This window comes from Cherax quadricarinatus, chromosome 27 (genome assembly GCF_038502225.1).
Source record: "Cherax quadricarinatus isolate ZL_2023a chromosome 27, ASM3850222v1, whole genome shotgun sequence".
NCBI classification, from domain to species: Eukaryota; Metazoa; Arthropoda; class Malacostraca; order Decapoda; family Parastacidae; genus Cherax; species Cherax quadricarinatus.
Genome location: NC_091318.1, coordinates 20,322,516 through 20,345,094, shown reverse-complemented (window position 1 = coordinate 20,345,094; position 22,579 = coordinate 20,322,516). Strand labels below are relative to the sequence as shown.

Sequence of the window (22,579 nt, the reverse complement as noted above, 5' to 3'; positions counted from 1 at the left end):
CCAGTATCAGGGCTGTTGACAAGGGAGCATCTGATTTGTGTAAGAATCAGATTCCACCATGCGGGTGAACTTGTTCCCCGTGGTTGCTGTGGTTGTGGTGGGGGTGGTGTCGACCCTTCAACAGGGTGAGTGACGGTGTTCTTGTCTATTTTTGTTATTCACTGTGAAATAATTTGTGATTTTTCTCTTTAAAAAAAAAAGGAATAGGTAGCTACCTTATTTGTGAATATACTGTTGTAATACCATTTGCTTAATACTGTAATCACCTTTCTGAGGTTATCTATTTGTAATTACCTAGATTACTAGAAGTGACTGCCAATTTAGTTAGACAAGCAGAGTTGAACTAGACGTGTCCCATCGTCAGTGTCTAGTTTGTGATACGTATTTTATAAAGTTTCCACTGACTCACGAAATAGTAAAATCACAATTGCAAACAAACCACGTAACGGGTGGGGGTTGAACCCGTGGCTTGGAGTTATAGGACTCATTTTCCATGGGTTCAGTTCCCGCCCGTTCCGTGGTGAATTTCCACTGGTTATGGAATATAATTCCTCCTCCTGGAGCGTATGTATATGTGAAGGTGAGAACGAGTGAATGCAATTTATATTGGACAGTCGTAGACAGTATTATCAGGTAAATATGGAACAGATGTCTGCCAGGTGACCCCGGAGTCGTAGATTATATAATTAGTAGACATAGACACGGATAAAGTGGAAAGATGGATGGTTAAATGTCTAATAAATCTCAGAAAGACATAATGCATCAAAACACGGACAGTCTGAATGAATTAATAAATTGAATATAAAGAGTTACCTTTATATTTTTCTAGTTTTTATAGCAGAGAAAAATGCACGAAACAAACTTTTGCTTTATATTTTGCTGTTTTTAGAAAAGACAGACAAAAACACGAACCATAGTTACTTTTAACCTCCCACGTATAGTAGACAGACAAAAACACGAACCACAGTTACTTTTAACCTCCCACGTACAACAGACAGACAAAAATACGAACCACAGTTACTTTTAATCTCCCACGTACAGTAGACAGACAAAAACACGAACCACAGTTACTTTTAATCTCCCACGTACAATAGACAGACAAAAACACGAACCACAGTTACTTTTAACCTCCCACGTACAGTAGACAGACAAAAACACGAACCACAGTTACTTCTAACCTCCCACGTACAGTAGACAGACAAAAACACGAACCACAGTTACTTCTAACCTCCCACGTACAGTAGAAAGACAAAAACACGAACCACAGTTACTTCTAACCTCCCACGTACAGTAGACAGACAAAAACACGAACCGCAGTTACTTCTAACCTCCCACGTACAGTAGAAAGACAAAAACACGAACCACAGTTACTTCTAACCTCCCACGTACAGTAGAAAGACAAAAACACGAACCACAGTTACTTCTAACCTCCCACGTACAGTAGAAAGACAAAAACACGAACCACAGTTACTTCTAACCTCCCACGTACAGTAGACAGACAAAAAACCATGTCGTCTCTAGAGGACGACTGCAGATAATTAACATCAATAATTATTATAAAAATGGGCAGCACTAAACTCACAGAGGAAATTCATTTCCTAAAGGGGGAGGGACAATGGGAGGCACTCAGGTTCAATGCAAGGAAGATGGTTGCTCCATTTCCCTGTAACAAGAGCCCATTCAGCAGCGCGAAGTTGAGTTAATATAGAATATGTTCATTTAAGTAATGATTATTAGTGTGAGTGTGTAGACGTGAATGTGTACACACGAATATATGGTGTGTACACATGAACACGTCATGTGTACATACTAACACGTCATATGTACATACGAACACGTCATGTATACACAAGAATACGTCATGTATACACAAGAATACGTCATGTATACACAAGAATACGCCATGTATACACAAGAATACGTCATGTATACACAAGAATACGTCATGTATACACAAGAATACGTCATGTATACACAAGAATACGTCATGTATACACAAGAATACGTCATATATACACAAGAATACGTCATATATACACAAGAATACGTCATATATACACAAGAATACGTCATGTATACACAAGAATACGTCATGTATACACAAGAATACGCCATGTATACACAAGAATACGTCATGTATACACAAGAATACGTCATGTATACACAAGAATACGTCATATATACACAAGAATAGGTCTGGACATATATACATAGTCAGCTCAGGCTGACAGATTTTATTAACTAATGCATGAAACACATCCTGGGTGAGAGCAGAAAAAGTGAAACATAAAGTATAGGTTATGTTGCCTCAGTGAAACTGTAATAACAAGCGAGGTGCCAGCACACTACTCAGCTTCACACTTTTAATAAGAGAATCACTCTTTATTTTCCTTTACCTTTACCAGTGGTAATAAGTCACTTTGACTTTTTTTGTGGGGGGGGGCTATCCCAGGTAATTTACAAATATGTTACAATGTATGATAATTATACCTGTGTGTACCTGTACCTAAATAAACTTACATTCTTACTAATCTTTTCCATCTCTTCCTTTACTAACCAACAGGTGGTCCGCCTTGCAAGTCTTACAATGACAAGGAAATCAACATTAAAGTGCCAGAAGGACAAAACTATCTGGACGTATGGATCAAGACTAAGAAAACAAATATTAATTTGGATATCTTTATACATGACAGTCCAAGACACCGTTTTGCCAATCTCTTGCAGGTTCTCGTCAACCAGAAAGGATCAGCACAGTGTGAGGATGGTCCCTGGTGTCATCTAAGGTTAACACAAGCAGTGCAGGTAACTTGACCTTCCATACACCATGTACTGCGTTAGTATACACCATGTACTGTGTTAGTATACACCATGTACTGTGTTAGTATACACCATGTACTGTGTTAGTATACACCATGTACTGTGTTAGTATACACCATGTACTGTGTTAGTATACACCATGTACTGTGTTAGTATACACGACGTACTGTGTTAGTATACACCATGTACTGTGTTAGTATACACCATGTACTGCGTTAGTATACACCATGTACTGTGTTAGTATACACCATGTACTGCGTTAGTATACACCATGTACTGTGTTAGTATACACGATGTACTGTGTTAGTATACACCATGTACTGCGTTAGTATACACCATGTACTGTGATAGTATACACCATGTACTGCGTTAGTATACACCATGTACTGCGTTAGTATACACCATGTACTGCGTTAGTATACACCATGTACTGCGTTAGTATACACCATGTACTGTGATAGTATACACCATGTACTGCGTTAGTATACACCATGTACTGTGATAGTATACACCATGTACTGCGTTAGTATACACCATGTACTGTGATAGTATACACCATGTACTGTGATAGTATACACCATGTACTGCGTTAGTATACACCATGTACTGTGATAGTATACACCATGTACTGCGTTAGTATACACCATGTACTGTGATAGTATACACCATGTACTGCGTTAGTATACACCATGTACTGTGATAGTATACACCATGTACTGCGTTAGTATACACCATGTACTGTGATAGTATACACCATGTACTGCGTTAGTATACACCATGTACTGTGATAGTATACACCATGTACTGCGTTAGTATACACCATGTACTGTGATAGTATACACCATGTACTGCGTTAGTATACACCATGTACTGTGATAGTATACACCATGTACTGCGTTAGTATACACCATGTACTGTGATAGTATACACCATGTACTGCGTTAGTATACACCATGTACTGTGATAGTATACACCATGTACTGTGATAGTATACACCATGTACTGCGTTAGTATACACCATGTACTGTGATAGTATACACCATGTACTGCGTTAGTATACACCATGTACTGTGATAGTATACACCATGTACTGTGATAGTATACACCATGTACTGTGATAGTATACACCATGTACTGTGATAGTATACACCATGTACTGCGTTAGTATACACCATGTACTGTGATAGTATACACCATGTACTGCGTTAGTATACACCATGTACTGTGATAGTATACACCATGTACTGTGATAGTATACACCATGTACTGCGTTAGTATACACCATGTACTGCGTTAGTATACACCATGTACTGCGTTAGTATACACCATGTACTGTGATAGTATACACCATGTACTGTGATAGTATACACCATGTACTGCGTTAGTATACACCATGTACTGTGATAGTATACACCATGTACTGCGTTAGTATACACCATGTACTGTGATAGTATACACCATGTACTGTGATAGTATACACCATGTACTGCGTTAGTATACACCATGTACTGCGTTAGTATACACCATGTACTGTGATAGTATACACCATGTACTGCGTTAGTATACACCATGTACTGCGTTAGTATACACCATGTACTGTGATAGTATACACCATGTACTGCGTTAGTATACACCATGTACTGTGATAGTATACACCATGTACTGCGTTAGTATACACCATGTACTGTGTTAGTATACACGATGTATTGTGTTAGTATACACCATGTACTGTGTTAGTATACACGATGTATTGTGTTAGTATACACCATGTACTGCGTTAGTATACACCATGTACTGTGTTAGTATACACCATGTACTGTGTTAGTATACACGATGTATTGTGTTAGTATACACCATGTACTGTGTTAGTATACACGATGTATTGTGTTAGTATACACCATGTACTGCGTTAGTATACACCATGTACTGTGTTAGTATACACGATGTATTGTGTTAGTATACACCATGTACTGCGTTAGTATACACCATGTACTGTGTGAGTATACACCATGTACTGCGTTAGTATACACCATGTACTGTGTTAGTATACACCATGTACTGTGTTAGTATACACGATGTATTGTGTTAGTATACACAATGTACTGTGTTAGTATACACCATGTACTGTGTTAGTATACACCATGTACTGTGTTAGTATACACCATGTACTGTGTTAGTATACACCTTGAACTGTGTTAATATACACCTTGTAATGTGTTAGTAATTACCATGTACTGTGTTAGTATACACCATGTACTGTGTTAGTATACACCAAGTACTGTGTTAGTATACACCATGTACTGTGTTAGTATACACCATGTACTATGTTAGTATACACCAAGTACTGTGTTAGTATACACCAAGCACTGTGTTAGTACACACCATGTACTGTGTTAGTATACACCTTGTACTGTGTTAGTATATACCATGTACTGTGTTAGTATACACCATGTACTGTGTTAGTATACACCATGTACTGTGTTAGTATACACCATATACTGTGTTAGTACACACCATGTACTGTGTTAGTATACACCTTGTACTGTGTTAGTATATACCAAGTACTGTGTTAGTATACACCAAGTACTGTGTTAGTACACACCATGTACTGTGTTAGTATACACCTTGTACTGTGTTAGTATACACCAAGTACTGTGTTAGTATACACCAAGTACTGTGTTAGTACAAACCTTGTACTGTGTTAGTATACACAATGTACTGAGTTAGTATACACCTTGTAGTGTTAGTACATACTTTGTACTAACACAGTATATGCATGTGCATACACACACACACACACACACACACACACACACACACACACACACACACACACACACACACACACACACACACACACACACACACACACACACACACACACACACACACACACACACACACACGCAAACACACACACAAACACACACACACACACACACACACACACACACACACACACACACACACACACACACACACACACGCACACACACACACACACACACACACACACACACACACACACACACACACACACACACACACACACACACACACACACACAACAAAGTGCAATAGAGAATGGAAAAAGTACAGAAGGCAGAGAACACAGGAAAATAGGGAGATCAGTCGAAGAGCCAGGAATGAGTACGCACAGGTAAGGAGGGAGGCCCAGCGACAGTATGAAAATGACATAGCATCGAGAAATCAAGACTGACCCGAAACTGTTGTATAGCCACATCAGGAGGAAGACAACAGTCAAAGAACAGGTGATCAGATTAAGGACAGAAGGTGGAGAACTCACAAGAAATGATCAGGAGGTATGTGAGGAGCTGAACAGGAGATTTAAGGAAGTTTTTACAGTAGAGACAGGAAGGGCTGTGGGAAGACAGAACAGAAGGGAACATCAAGAGGGAATATACCAACAAGTGTTGGATGACATACGAACAACTGAGGAGGAGGTGAAGAAGCTCCTAAGTGACCTTGACACCTCAAAGGCGATGGGACCGGACAACATCTCCCCATGGGTCCTTAGAGAAGGAGCAGAGATGCTGTGCGTGCCTCTAACCACAATCTTCAACACATCCCTTGAAACTGGGCAACTACCTGAGAAATGGAAGACAGCTAATGTAGTCCCCATATTTAAGAAAGGAAACAGAAACGAGGCGCTAAACTACAGACCTGTGTCTCTGACATGTATTGTGTGCAAAGTCATGGAGGAGATTATCAGGAGGAGAGTGGTCGAACACCTGGAAAGGAACAAGATTATAAATGAAAAAAAAGCATGGGTTCATGGAAGGCAAATCTTGTATCACAAACCTTCTGGAGTTTTATGACAAGGTAACAGAAGTAAGACACGAGAGAGAGGGGTGGGTAGATTGCGTTTTCCTAAACTGCAGGAAGGCCTTCGACACAGTTCCCCACAAGAGATTAGTGCAGAAGCTGGAGGATCAGGCGCATTTAAAAGGGAGGGCACTGCAATGGATCAGGGAATACCTGACAGGGAGGCAGCAACGAGTCATGGTACGTGAAGAGATATCACAATGGGCGCCTGTTACGAGCGGGGTCCCACAGGGGTCAGTTCTAGGATCAGTGCTATTTTTGATATATGTGAACGATATGATTGAATGAATAGACTCTGAAGTGTCCCTGTTCGCAGATGATGTGAAGTTGATGAGAAGAATTAAATCGGACGAGGATGAGGCAGGACTGCAAAGAGACCTGGACAGGCTGGACATGTGGTCCAGTAACTGGCTTCTCGAATTCAACCCAGCCAAATGCAAAGTCATGAAGATTGGGGAGGGGCAAAGAAGACCGTGGACAGAGTATAGGCTAGGTGGACAAAAGACTACAGACCTCACTCAGGGAGAAAGACCTTGGGGTGACCATAACACCGAGCACATCACCGGAAGCACACATCAACCAAATAACCGCTGCAGCATACTGGCGCCTGGCAAACCTGAGAATAGCGTTCCGATACCTTAATAAGGAATCGTTCAAGACACTGTACACTGTGTATGTTAGGCCCATACTGGAGTATGCAGCACCAGTCTGGAACCCACACTTGGTCAAGCACGTCAAGAAGTTAGAGAAAATACAAAGGTTTGCAACAAGGCTAGTCCCAGAGCTCAAGGGAATGTCGTACGAGGAAAGGTTAAGGGAAATCGGACTGACGACACTGGAGGACAGAAGGGTCAGGGGAGACATGATAACGACATACAAGATACTGCGGGGAATAGACAAGGTGGACAGAGATAGGATGTTCCAGAGAGGGGACACAGGGACAAGGGGTCACAACTGGAAGCTGAAGACTCAGACGAGTCACAGGGACGTTAGGAAGTATTTCTTCAGTCATAGAGTTGTCAGCAAGTGGAATAGCCTAGCAAGTGAAGTAGTGAAGGCAGGAACCATACATAGTTTTAAGAAGAGGTATGATACAGCTCAGGAAGTAGAGAGAGAGACAGGACCTAGTAGCGATCAGTGAAGAGGCGGGGCCAGGAGCTGAGTCTCGACCCCTGCAACCACAATTAGGTGAGTACACACACACACACACACACACACACACACATATGTGCATGTGCATGTGTGTGTGTGTTTGTACTCACCAAATTGTACTCATCTAATTTTGGTTTCAGGTGTCGTGACTCAGCTCCTGGCCCCGCCTCTTCACCGAGTTGTACTAGGTCCTCTCTTTCCCCGCTCCATGAGCTTTATCATACCTCATCTTAAAGCTATGTATGGTTCCTGCCTCCGCCACTTCATTTGCTAGGCTATTCCACTGCCTGACAACTCTATGACTGAAGAAATACTTCCTAACATCCTTTGACTCATCTGGGTCTTCAACTTCCAATTGTGACCCATTATTTCTGTGTCCCCTCTTTGGAACATCCTGTCTCTGTCCACCTTGTCTATTCCACGCAATATTTTGTATGTTGTTATCATGTCTCCCCTAACCCTCCAGTCCTCCAGTGTCGTCAGGCCGATTTCCCTTAACCTTTCTTCATAGGACATTCCCCTTAGCTCTGGAACTAACCTTGTCGCAAACCTTTGCACTTTCTCTTTTTTCTTGACGTGCTTGATCAAGTGTGGGTTCCAAACTGGTGCTGCATACTCCAGTATGGGTCTGACGTACACGGTGTACAGTGTCTTGAACGATTCCTAACTAAGGTATCGGAACGCTGTTCTCAGGTTTGCCAGGTGCCCATGTGCTGCAGCTGTTATCTGATTGGCGTGTGTTTCCGGAGACGTGCTCGGTGTTATACACACCCCAAGATCTTTCTCCTTGAACGAGGTTTGCAGTCGTTGGCCACCTAGCCTACACTCCGTCTGCGTCTTCTTGTGCCCTTCCCCAATCTTCATGACTCTGCATTTGGCAGGGTTAAATTCGAGAAGTCAGTTGCTGGACCAGGTGTCCAGCCTGTCCAGGTCTCTTTGAAGTCCTGCCTGATCCTCATCTGATTTAATTCTCTTCATTAACTTCAAATCGTCTGCGAACAGGGACACTTCTGAGTCTATCCCTTCCATCATGTCATTCACATATACCAAAAATAGCACTGGTCCTAGGACCAACCCCTGTGCGACCCCGCTTGTCACAAGTGCCCACTGTGATACCTCATCACGTACCATGACTCGTTGTTGCCTCCCTGTCAGTTATTCTCTGATCCACTGCAGTGCCCTTCCTGTTATACGTGCCTGATTCTCAAGCTTCTGCACTTATCTCTTGTGAGGAACTGTGTCAAAGGCCTTCTTGCAGTCCAAGAAAATGCAATCAACCTACCCCTCTCTCTCGTGTCATAAAACTCCAGAAGGTTTGTGACACAGGATTTGCCTTCCATGAATCCGTGCTGGTTGGCGTTTATACTCTTGTTCCGTTCCAGGTGCTCCACCACTCTCCTCCTGATAATCTTCTCAATAACTTTGCATACTATTCACGTCAGTGACACAGGTCTATAGTTTAGTGCCTCTTTTCTGTCTCCTTTTTTAAAAATGGGAACTACATTTGCCGTCTTCCATACCTCAGGTAGTTGCCCAGTTTCCAGGGATGTGTTGAAGATTGTGGTAAGTGGCACACACAGCATATGCGCTCCCTCTCTAAGGACCCACGGGGAGATGTTGTCCGGTTCCATTGCCTTTGAGGTATCAATGTCCCTTAACAGTGTGTGTGTGTGTGTGTGTGTACTCACCTATTTGTACTCACCTATTTGTGGTTGCAGGGGTCGAGTCTTAGCTCCTGGCCCCGCCTCTTCACCGGTTGCTACTGGGCCCTCTCTCTCCCTGCTCCATGAGCTTTATCAAACCTCGTCTTAAAACTGTGTATGGTTCCTGCCTCCACTACGTCATTTTCTAGGCTATTCCACTGCCTTACAACTCTATGACTGAAGAAATACTTCCTACTATCTCTCTGACTCACTTGTGTCTTCAACTTCCAATTGTGGCCTCTTGTTTCTGTGTCCCCTCCCTGGAACATCCTGTCTTTCTCCACCTTGTCTATTCCACGCAGTATTTTATATGTCGTTATCATGTCTCCCCTGACCCTCCTGTCCTCCAGTGTCGTCAGGCCGATTTCCCTTAATCTTTCTTCATAGGACATTCCCCTTAGCTCTGGAACTAACCTTGTCGCAAACCTTTGTACTTTCTCTAGTTTCTTGACGTGCTTTATCAAGTGTGGGTTCCAAACAGGTGCTGCATACTCCAGTATGGGCCTGACATACACGGTGTACAGTGTCTTGAATGATTCCTTACTAAGGTATCGGAATGCTGTTCTCAGGTTTGCCAGGCGCCCATATGCTGCAGCAGTTATCTGATTGATGTGTGCTTCCGGAGACATGCTCGGTGTTATACTCACCCCAAGATCTTTCTCCTTGAGTGAGGTTTGCAGTCTTTGGCCACCTAGCCTATACTCTGTCTGTGGTCTTCTGTGCCCTTCCCCTATCTTCATGACTTTGCATTTGGCAGGATTAAATTCGAGAAGCCATTTGCTGGACCAGGTGTCCAGTCTGTCCAGGTCTCTTTGAAGTCCTGCCTGGTCCTCATCAGATTTAATTCTCCTCATTAACTTCACATCATCTGCAAACAAGGACACTTCTGAGTCTAACCCTTCCGTCATGTCGTTCACATATACCAAAAATAGCACTGGTCCTAGGACCGACCCCTGTGGGACCCCGCTCGTCACAGGTGCCCACTGTGATACATCATTACGTACCATGACTCGTTGTTGCCTCCCTGTCAGGTATTCTCTAATCCATTGCAGTGCCCTTCCTGTTATATGCACCTGATGCTCTAGCTTCTGCACTAATCTCTTGTGAGGAACTGTGTCAAAGGCCTTCTTGCAGTCCAAGAAGATGCAATCAACCCACCCCTCTCTCTCGTGTCTTACTTCTGTTATTTTATCATAAAACTCCAGAAGGTTTGTGACACAGGATTTGCCTTCCGTGAATCCGTGCTGGTTGGCATTTATACTCTTGTTCCGTTCCAGGTGCTCCACCACTCTCCTCCTGATAATCTTCTCCATAATTTTGCATACTTTACACGTCAATGACACAGGTCTATAGTTTAGTGCCTCTTTTCTGTCTCCTTTTTTAAAAATGGGAACTACATTTGCCGTCTTCCATACCTCAGGCAGTTGCCCAGTTTCCAGGGACGTGTTGAAGATTGTGGTAAGTGGCACGCACAACATATCTGCTCCCTCTCTAAGGACCCACGGGGAGATGTTGTCATGTCCCATTGCCTTTGAGGTATCGATGTCCCTTAGCAGTTTCTTCACCTCCTCCTCATCTGTATGTATGTCGTCCAACACTTGTTGGTGTATTCCTTGCTGGTGTCCCCATCTGGTCTGTCCCCCCAGAGTCCTTCCTGTCTCTACTGTAAATACTTCCTTAAATCTCGTGTTGAGCTCCTCACATACCTCTTGATCGTTTCTTGTGAGTTCTCCACCTTCTTTCCTCAGCCTTATCACCTGGTCCTTGACTGTTGTCTTCCTCCTAATGTGGCTATACAGCAGTTTCGGGTCAGATTTGACTTTCGATGCTATGTCGTTTTCATACTGTCGCTGGGCCTCCCTCCTTATCTGTGCATACTCGTTTCTGGCTCTTCTACTAATCTCCTTGTTTTCCTGGGTCCTATGCCTCCTGTACCTTTTCCATTCTCTGTTGCACTTAGTTTTTGCCTCCCTACACCTTCGGGTAAACCAAGGACTCGTTTTGGTCTTCCTATTATTTCTGTTTCCCTTGGGAACAAAACTTTCCTCTGCCTCCTTGCACTTTGTTGCCACATATTCCATCATCTCGTTTACTGATTTTCCTACCATTTCTCTGTCCCACTGAACCTCCTGCAGGAAGTTTCTCATACCTGTGTAGTCCCCCCTTTTATAGTTTGGCCTGTCCCCTTCAGTTCCTGTTACCTTCTCCACTTGTAACTCTACTATATAGTCAAAACTCAGAACCACGTGATCGCTAGCTCCAAGGGGCCTCTCGTAAGTGATGTCCCCAATGTGTGTGTGTGTGTGTGTGTGTGTGTGTGTGTGTGTGTGTGTGTGTGTGTGTGTGTGTGTGTGTGTGTGTGTGTGTGTGTGTGTGTGTGTGTGTGTGTGTGTGTGTGTATCTGATACCTCGTCACGTACCATGACTCGTTGTTTTCTCCCTGTCAGGTATTCTCTGAACCATTGCAGTGCCTTTCGTGTTATGTTTGCTTGATCCTGTAGCTTTTACACTTACCTCTTGTGAGGAACTGTGTCGAAGGCCTTCTTGCACTCCAAGAAAATGCAATCTACTCACCTGTCTCTCTCGTGTCTTACTTCCGCTACCTTGTCAAAAATCTCCAGTAGATTTGTAAAACAGGATTTTCCTTCCCTGAATCTGCACTGGTTGTCATTTATAAGCTTGTTCCTTTCTAAGTGCTCCACCACTCTCCTGATAATCTCCTCCTTGACTTTGCATTCTATACACGTCAGTGACACTGGTCTGTAGTTCAGTATCTTGTGTCTGTCTTCTTTCTTAAAAATGGGAACTACATTTGCCGTCTTCCATACCTCAGGTAGTTGCCCAGTTTCTATGGATGTGTCGAAAAATGTTGTTAGTGACACACAGTGTCTCTGCTATTGTACAGCCCCACTGCCTTTGAAGTATTAAGTTCATTTAACAGCTGCTTCACCTCCTCCTCGGATGTGTGTATTTCATCCAGCACTTGATGGCATATTCTTTGTTGGTGTACCCCTCTATTCTGACTTCCCGGAGTTCTTACTGTCTCCACTGTAAATACGTCTTTAAATCTCATGTGAGTTTCTCACATACTTCTTGGTCGTTTCTTGTGAGCTCCCCACCTTCTTTCCTCAGTCTAATTACCTGGTCCTTAACTGCTGTCTTCCTCCTGATGTGGCTATACAACAGCTTCGGGTCAGACTTGACTTTCGATGCTATGTCGTTTTTGAACTATTGATGGGCCTCCCTCCTTATCTGTGCATACTCGTTTCTGGCTCTCTGACTAATCTCTTTATTTTCCTGAGTCCTTTGTTTTCTGTACTTTTTCCATCCTCTAGCACACTTAGGTTTTGCCTCCTTACACCTTTGGGTAAACCAAGGGCTTGATCTTCTCTTCCCATTATTTCTGTTGCCCTTAGGAAGAAACCTTTCCTCTGCCTCCTTGCATTTTGTTGTCACATAGTCCATCATTTCGTTTACTGATTTTCCTACCAGTTCTCTTTCCCACTGAACCTCTTGCAGAAAGTTTCTCATGCTTGTATAGTCCCCCCTTTTGTACTTTGGCTTTTCTCATCCTACTCCTGTTACCCTCTCCACTTGTAACTCTACTTTCTATTCAATGCTCAGAACTACATGATTGCTAGCTCCGAGGGGCCTTTCATACGTGATGTCCTCGATATCCGAGTTACTCAGGGTGAATACGAGGTTCAGTCTTGCTGGTTCAGCCTCACCTTTCTCTGGTAGTGTCCCTAACATGTTGATGCATAAGGTTTTCCAGTATTACATCCATCATCATGGCTCTCCATGTTTCAGGACCCCAATGTGGCTCCAGGTTTTCCCAGTCCTTGTGATTGAAATCACCCATAACCAGTAACTTTACTCCCCCCATGTGAGCTTTTCTGACCACCTCAGCAAGTGTGTCCACCATTGCTCTGTTGCTCTCTTCGTGTTCTTCTCTTGGCCCCGTGCAGTTTTGTGACAGGTTGTACATCACTGCAATGACTACCTTATGTCCCCCAGACTAGGGACTACTATGTAGTCCCTTTCGCCCATTTCGTCCATTCCTTCCATTTTCTCAAATCCCCATCGGTTTTTAATGAGCAGTGCAAATCCTCCTTCCCCTCTGCTCCCTCCACCTTTCCTCAGGATCTGATATCCGGGTGGGAAGACTGCGTCTGTTATCATCCCGGTGAGTTTTGTTTCTGTGAGTGCTATGATCTCCTTGATTCTTTCATACCACTCCTCATAATTATTTGTTATTCCATCCTCATTCGTATACCAAGCTTTCAGCTTCTTATCTAAAATTGTTGTCTAGGGAGAACGTTGGTGTTGGGAGCGGGAGACCTGGCAGGGAACTATGGGAGGTTGCTGTAGGGGTGGAGTTTGTGATGAGGTTGGGGACAGTGGCTACGGTGTGTGGGTTTTAGATTAGATTGTTTGGTTGCACTGGGGTTGTCATGGTTGAGGTTCTTCTGTGTGTGTGTGTGTGTGTGTGTGTGTGTGTGTGTGTGTGTGTGTGTGTGTGTGTGTGTGTGTGTGTGTGTGTGTGTGTGTGTGTATGTGTCTGTGTGTGTGTGTGTGTGTGTGTGTGTGTGTGTGTGTGTGTGTGTGTGTACTCACCTAGTTGAGGTTGCATGGGTCGAGTCCTAGCTCCTGTGCGTGTGTGTGTGTGTGTGTGTGTGCATGTGTGTGTGTATGTGCTCAACTGTTTATGTTTATAGGGGTCATTTCTCAGCTCCTGGCCCCGCCTCTTAACTAGCCACTCTCCAGATTTACTTCCTCTTAGCCTCGTGGGAGCTATAGTACTTGCTCTTAAAACTGTGTATGGAGTCTCTCTCCACCCTTCCTCCCCAAGATCATTCCACTTCTCATCCACTCTGAGACTGAAGAAATACTTCCTGTGGCTCATCTGTGACTCACCTTCCATAGGTTAGAGCCTCCTCCGCTCTGTGGTTTGCGACTAATTTCCAAAGGACTCGAGTTCCCGTTTCTCACCTCCTTTTCGATTCCCATGAGTATTTTGTATGTTGTTATTATGTCTTCCTGGTTCTTCTGTCCTCTGGTGTTATTAGATCCGCTTCCAGTAGCCTCTCCTCGTAGCTCATGTCTTATCTTTTTTGCATAATTCTGCACTTTCTTCAGTTTCCTAACATGCTTTTTCAGGTGCGGGTTCCATACTGGTGCTCCATTCTCTAAGATGGTTTTAACGTATGTTTTATAAAGAGCCTGGAATGACTCTTTGTTAAGTTTCCTGAAGGCTAAAAGAGCCTGAATGACTGTTAAGTTTCCTGAAGGCTACTCTTAGATTTGCTAGCCGAGCATTGGCTGCACAGATTATTCAGCTGATGTAAGCCTCTGGAGATATGCTGGGCTCTATGCTAACCCTGAGGTCTGTCTCTTTGAGTGAAGTCTGCAGCATCTGTCCCCCTAGTTTATACCCCCCCCCCCCCTTGTAGTCTTTTTGCTCCTTCCTCAATCCTAATGGCCCTGCATATACTGGGGTTGAATTTGTCTACATCCATTTGAAGTCTTTTCCTGTCATCGTCTGTGCTTATTCTCTTCGTTATTTTACACCAACAGTTAATAGAGATTTATCTGACTCAATTCCATTTGGTATATCAGTTATATAAGCCAAAAACAGTAATGGTCCATTAATCTTGAAGACTAATGGACTGAACACATTGACTCCAAACTGAGGGACTGATCACCTCAAACTCCTTCATCCACTTCTTTCACCATTCTTCTTTGTATTGGACTGAAGAAGCCACTCGCTGGAAAAAAACATTTACTCAGTAAAGATTCCCAAATGTTTCTCAGGTGTCTCATTCTTCAACTTAACGGCTTTTAAAACCATTAATATCACAGGATAGAGAATATACTTACAGTGTATTTCTAAGTTGTGGATGTTATTACTGATGGAATCTTACAGAAAAGAGGCGAGATGTTCCCAATTCATTTTAAATTATTAATTATTTTACAGGGAGTAAAAAATGCAGTGTTGGAAACTGTATGTGGATGTGGGACGCAGAGAAGACTTGAGTACACGCAAGATGATGTTACCAAATTATCTGTGACGAATAGTAGGGAATATAACATTATGGTGTGTGTTACAACCCCACCACAAGTTACAACCCCACCACAAGTTACAACCTCACCACAAGGTCAGTATAACGTGATGTAACAATTATAACCTCACCATAAGTTACAACTCCACCACAAGTTACAACCCCATAACATATTACAACCCCACCACAAGTTACAACCCCACCACAAGTTACAACCTCACCACAAGGTCAGTATAACGTGATGTAACAATTATAACCTCACCATAAGTTACAACTCCACCACAAGTTACAACCCCACCACAAGTTACAACCCCACCACAAGTTACAACCCCACCACAAGTTACAACCTCACCACAAGTTACAACCTCACCACAAGGTCAGTATAACGTGATGTAACAATTATAACCTCACCATAAGTTACAACTCCACCACAAGTTACAACCCCACCACAAGTTACAACCCCACCACAAGTTACAACCCCACCACAAGTTGCAACCCCACCACAAGTTACAACCCCACCACAAGGTCAGTATAACGTGACGTAACAATTACAACCCCACCACAAGTTACAACCCTACCACAAGTTACAACCCCACCACAAGTTACAACCTCACCACAAGTTACAACCTCACCACAAGGTCAGTATAACGTGATGTAACAATTACAACCTCACCATAAGTTACAACCCTACCACAAGTTACAACCCCACAACAAGTTACAACCCCCACAAGTTACAACCCCACCACAAGGTCAGTATAACTTGACGTAATACTTACAACCCCACCACAAGTTACAACCCCACCACAAGTTACAACCCCACCACAAGTTACAACCCCACCACAAGTTACAACCCCTCCACAAGTTACAACCCCATCACAAGTTACAACCCCACCACAAGTTACAACCCCACCACAAGTTACAACCCCACCACAAGTTACAACCCCACCACAAGTTACAACCCCACCACAAGTTACAACCCCACCACAAGTTACAACCCCACCACAAGTTACAACCCCAGCACAAGTTACAAACCCTCCACAAGTTACAACCCCATCACAAGTTACAACTCCACCACAAGTTAAAACCCCACCACAAGTTACAACCCCACCACAAGTTACAACCCCACCACAAGTTACAACCCCACGACAAGTTACAACCCCACCACAAGTTACAACCCCACCACGAGTTACAATCCCACCACAATTTACAACCCTACCACAAGTTACAACTCCACCACAAGTTACAACCCCACCACAAGTTACAACCCCACCACAAGTAATAACCCCGCCACAAGTTACAACTCCACCACAAGTTACAACTTCACCACAAGTTACAACTCCAACACAAGTTACAACTCCACCACAAGTTTCAACCCCACCACAAGTTATAACCCCGCCACAAGTTACAACTCCACCACAAGTTACAACTGCACCACGAGTTACAACCCCACCACAGGTTACAACCCCACCACTAATTACAACCCCACCACAAGTTACAACCCCACCACAAGTTACAACCCCACCACAAGTTACAACCCCACCACAAGTTACAACCCCACCTCAAGGTCAGCATACCGTGACGTAACAGTTACTACCCCATCACATGTCAGTATACAGTGACGTAACAGTTACAACCCCACCACAGGTTACAACCCCACCACAAGTTACAACCCCACCACAAGTTACAACCCCACCACAAGTTACAACCCCACCACAAGTTACAACCCCACCACAAGTTACAACCCCACCACAAGTTACAACCCCTCCACAAGTTACAACCCCATCACAAGTTACAACTCCACCACAAGTTAAAACCCCACCACAAGTTACAACCCCACCACAAGTTACAACTTCACCACAAGTTACAACTCCAACACAAGTTACAACTCCACCACAAGTTTCAACCCCACCACAAGTTATAACCCCGCCACAAGTTACAACTCCACCACAAGTTACAACTGCACCACGAGTTACAACCCCACCACAGGTTACAACCCCACCACTAATTACAACCCCACCACAAGTTACAACCCCACCACAAGTTACAACCCCACCACAAGTTACAACCCCACCACAAGTTACAACCCCACCTCAAGGTCAGCATACCGTGACGTAACAGTTACTACCCCATCACATGTCAGTATACAGTGACGTAACAGTTACAACCCCACCACAGGTTACAACCCCACCACAAGTTACAACCCCACCACAAGTTACAACCCCACCACAAGTTACAACCCCACCACAAGTTACAACCCCACGACAAGTAACAGCCCCACCACAGGTTACAACCTCACCACAACGTCAGCATACCGTGACGTAACAGTTACTACCCAACAACAAGGTCAGTACACCGTGACGTAACAGTTACTACCCTACCCCATGTCAGTATTCAGTGACGTAACAGTTACTACCCTACCTCATGTCAGTATTCAATGACGTAACAGTTACTACCCTACCTCATGTCAGTATTCAGTGACGTAACAGTTACTACCCTACCTCATGTCAGTATTCAGTGACGTAACAGTTACTACCCTACCCCATGTCAGTATTCAATGACGTAACAGTTACTACCCCTCAACAAGTTAGTACACCACCACAAGGTCAGTGTACGGTGACGTTACAGTTCCTATACCACCACACCTACTCATAAATACATCCTGTGTCAAGTTACTGTCTCGATATTAACAACGGAAGTTCGAGCCTCAACACACATACACCGATAATAACAATATTAATAATAATAATAATAATAATAATAATAATAATAAGAATAATAAGAATAAGTTTTATAATAATAATAAAATCTCCTGAGGTTGAGAACGCCAGTCATTAGTAGCCAAGTTAGATCACTTGGCACCACGACTATGTCATTAATAGTCAAGTTAGATCACCTGACACCACGACTATGTCATTAATAGTCAAGTTAGATCACCTGACACCACGACTATGTCATTAGTAGTCAAGTTAGATCACCTGACACCACGACAATGTCATTAGTAGTCAAGTTAGATCACTTGACACCACGACTATGTCATTAATAGTCAAGTTAGATCACCTGACACCACGACTATGTCATTAGTAGTCAAGTTAGATCACCTGACACCACGACAATGTCATTAGTAGTCAAGTTAGATCACCTGACACCACGACTATGTCATTAGTAGTCAAGTTAGATCACTTGACACCACGACTATGTCATTAGTAGTCAAGTTAGATCACCTGACACCACGACTATGTCATTAGTAGTCAAGTTAGATCACCTGACACCACGACTATGTCATTAGTAGTCAAGTTAGATCACTTGGCACCACGACTTTGTCATTAGTAGTCAAGTTAGATCACTTGACACCACGACTATGTCATTAGTGGTCAAGTTAGATCACTTGACACCACGACTATGTCATTAGTAGTCAAGTTAGATCACCTGACACCACGACTATGTCATTAGTAGTCAAGTTAGATCACCTGACACCACGACTATGTCATTAGTAGTCAAGTTAGATCGCTTGACACCACGCCTATGTCATTAGTTGTCAAGTTAGATCACTTGACACCACGACTATGTCATTAGTTGTCAAGTTAGATCACTTGACACCACGACTATGTCATTAGTTGTCAAGTTAGATCACTTGACACCACGACTATGCCATTAGTTGTCAAGTTAGATCACTTGACACCATGACTATGTCATTAGTAGTCAAGTTAGATCACTTGACACCACGACTATGTCATTAGTTGTCAGGTTAGATCACTTGACACCACGACTATAGATCATGACACCACGACTATGTGGTGAAGTTAGATCACTTGACACCACGACTATGTCATTAGTTGTCAAGTTAGATCACTTGGCACCACGACTATGTCATTAGTTGTCAAGTTAGATCACTTGGCACCACGACTATGTCATTAGTAGTCAAGTTAGATCACTTGACACCACGACTATGTCATTAGTTGTCAAGTTAGATCACTTGACACCACGACTATGTCATTAATTGTCAAGTTAGATCACTTGACACCACGACTATGTCATTAGTTGTCAAGTTAGATCACTTGACACCACGACTATGTCATTAGTAGTCAAGTTAGATCACTTGACACCACGACTATGTCATTAGTAGTCAAGTTAGATCACCTGACACCACGACTATGTCATTAGTAGTCAAGTTAGATCACCTGACACCACGACTATGTCATTAGTAGTCAAGTTAGATCACCTGACACCACGACAATGTCATTAGTAGTCAAGTTAGATCACCTGACACCACGACTATGTCATTAGTAGTCAAGTTAGATCACCTGACACCACGACTATGTCATTAGTAGTCAAGTTAGATCACCTGACACCACGACTATGTCATTAGTTGTCAAGTTAGATTACCTGACACCACGACTATGTCATTAGTAGTCAAGTTAGATCACCTGACACCACGACTATGTCATTAGTAGTCAAGTTAGATCACTTGACACCACGACTATGCCATTAGTAGTCAAGTTAGATCACTTGGCACCACGACTATGTCATTAGTAGTCTTGGCACCACGACTATGTCATTAGTAGTCAAGTTAGATCACCTGACACCACGACTATGTCATTAGTAGTCAAGTTAGATAACTTGACACCACGACTATGTCATTAGTTGTCAAGTTAGATCACTTGACACCACGACTATGTCATTAGTTGTCAAGTTAGATCACTTGACACCACGACGATGTCATTAGTTGTCAAGTTAGATCACTTGACACCACGACTATGTCATTAGTAGTCAAGTTAGATCACTTGGTACCACGACTATGTCATTAGTAGTCAAGTTAGATCACTTGGTACCACGACTATGTCATTAGTAGTCAAGTTAGATCACTTGACACCACGACTATGTCATTAGTTGTCAAGTTAGATCACTTAACACCACGACTATGTCATTAGTTGTCAAGTTAGATCACTTGACACCACGACTATGTCATTAGTTGTCAAGTTAGATCACTTGACACCACGACTATGTCATTAGTAGTCAAGTTAGATCACTTGGCACCACGACTATGTCATTAGTAGTCAAGTTAGATCACTTGACACCACGACTATGTCATTAGTTGTCAAGTTAGATCACTTGACACCACGACTATGTCATTAGTTGTCAAGTTAGATCACTTGACACCACGACTATGTCATTAGTAGTCAAGTTAGATCACTTGACACCACGACTATGTCATTAGTAGTCAAGTTAGATCACTTGACACCACGACTATGTCATTAGTAGTCAAGTTAGATCACTTGACACCACGACTATGTCATTAGTTGTCAAGTTAGATCACTTGGCACCACGACTATGTCATTAGTTGTCAAGTTAGATCACTTGACACCACGACTATGTCATTAGTTGTCAAGTTAGATCACTTGACACCACGACTATGTCATTAGTTGTCAAGTTAGATCACTTGACACCACGACTATGTCATTAATTGTCAAGTTAGATCACTTGACACCACGACTATGTCATTAGTAGTCAAGTTAGATCACCTGACACCACGACTATGTCATTAGTAGTCAAGTTAGATCACTTGACACCACGACTATGTCATTAGTAGTCAAGTTAGATCACCTGACACCACGACTATGTCATTAGTAGTCAAGTTAGATCACTTGACACCACGACTATGTCATTAGTAGTCAAGTTAGATCACCTGACACCACGACTATGTCATTAGTAGTCAAGTTAGATCACCTGACACCACGACTATGTCATTAGTTGTCAAGTTAGATCACCTGACACCACGACTATGTCATTAGTAGTCAAGTTAGATCACCTGACACCACGACTATGTCATTAGTTGTCAAGTTAGATTACCTGACACCACGACTATGTCATTAGTAGTCAAGTTAGATCACCTGACACCACGACTATGTCATTAGTAGTCAAGTTAGATCACTTGACACCACGACTATGCAATTAGTAGTCAAGTTAGATCACTTGGCACCACGACTATGTCATTAGTAGTCAAGTTAGATCATCTGACACCACGACTATGTCATTAGTAGTCAAGTTAGATCACCTGACACCACGACTATGTCATTAGTAGTCAAGTTAGATAACTTGACACCACGACTATGTCATTAGTTGTCAAGTTAGATCACTTGACACCACGACTATGTCATTAGTTGTCAAGTTAGATCACTTGACACCACGACTATGTCATTAGTTGTCAAGTTAGATCACTTGGCACCACGACTATGTCATTAGTTGTCAAGTTAGATCATTGACACCACGACTATGTCAATAGTTGTCAAGTTAGATCACTTGGCACCACGACTATGTCATTAGTTGTCAAGTTAGATCACTTGGCACCACGACTATGTCATTAGTAGTCAACTTAGATCACTTGACACCACGACTATGTCATTAGTTGTCAAGTTAGATCACTTGACACCACGACTATGTCATTAGTAGTCAAGTTAGATCACCTGATACCACGACTATGTCATTAGTAGTCAAGTTAGATCACTTGACACGACGACTATGTCATTACTAGTCAAGTTAGATCACCTGACACCACGACTATGTCATTAGTTGTCAAGTTAGATCACTTGACACCACGACTATGTCATTAGTTGTCAAGTTAGATCACTTGACACGACGACTATGTCATTACTAGTCAAGTTAGATCACCTGACACCACGACTATGTCATTAGTTGTCAAGTTAGATCACCTGACACCACGACTATGTCATTAGTAGTCAAGTTAGATCACCTGACACCACGACTATGTCATTAGTAGTCAAGTTAGATCACCTGACACCACGACTATGTCATTAGTAGTCAAGTTAGATCACTTGACACCACGACTATGTCATTAGTAGTCAAGTTAGATCACCTGACACCACGACTATGTCATTAGTAGTCAAGTTAGATCACCTGACACCACGACTATGTCATTAGTAGTCAAGTTAGATCACCTGACACCACGACTGTGTCATTAGTAGTCAAGTTAGATCACCTGAC

At 42.8% G+C, this 22,579-nt stretch overlaps 1 protein-coding gene across 1 annotated transcript in view; it reads left to right on the top strand.

Annotated features, from left to right (window-relative positions):
• The first annotated feature begins 13,148 nt into the window (after positions 1 to 13,148).
• The window catches only part of LOC138853301 (uncharacterized), a 26,798-nt gene continuing 17,367 nt past the window's right edge, over positions 13,149 to 22,579 (top strand). Inside the window, exons 1-2 of the mRNA XM_070089258.1 lie at positions 13,149 to 13,220; positions 15,496 to 15,676. Coding sequence (XP_069945359.1) covers positions 13,149 to 13,220; positions 15,496 to 15,676 — 253 coding nt within the window. The remainder of the gene's footprint in view (positions 13,221 to 15,495; positions 15,677 to 22,579) is intronic.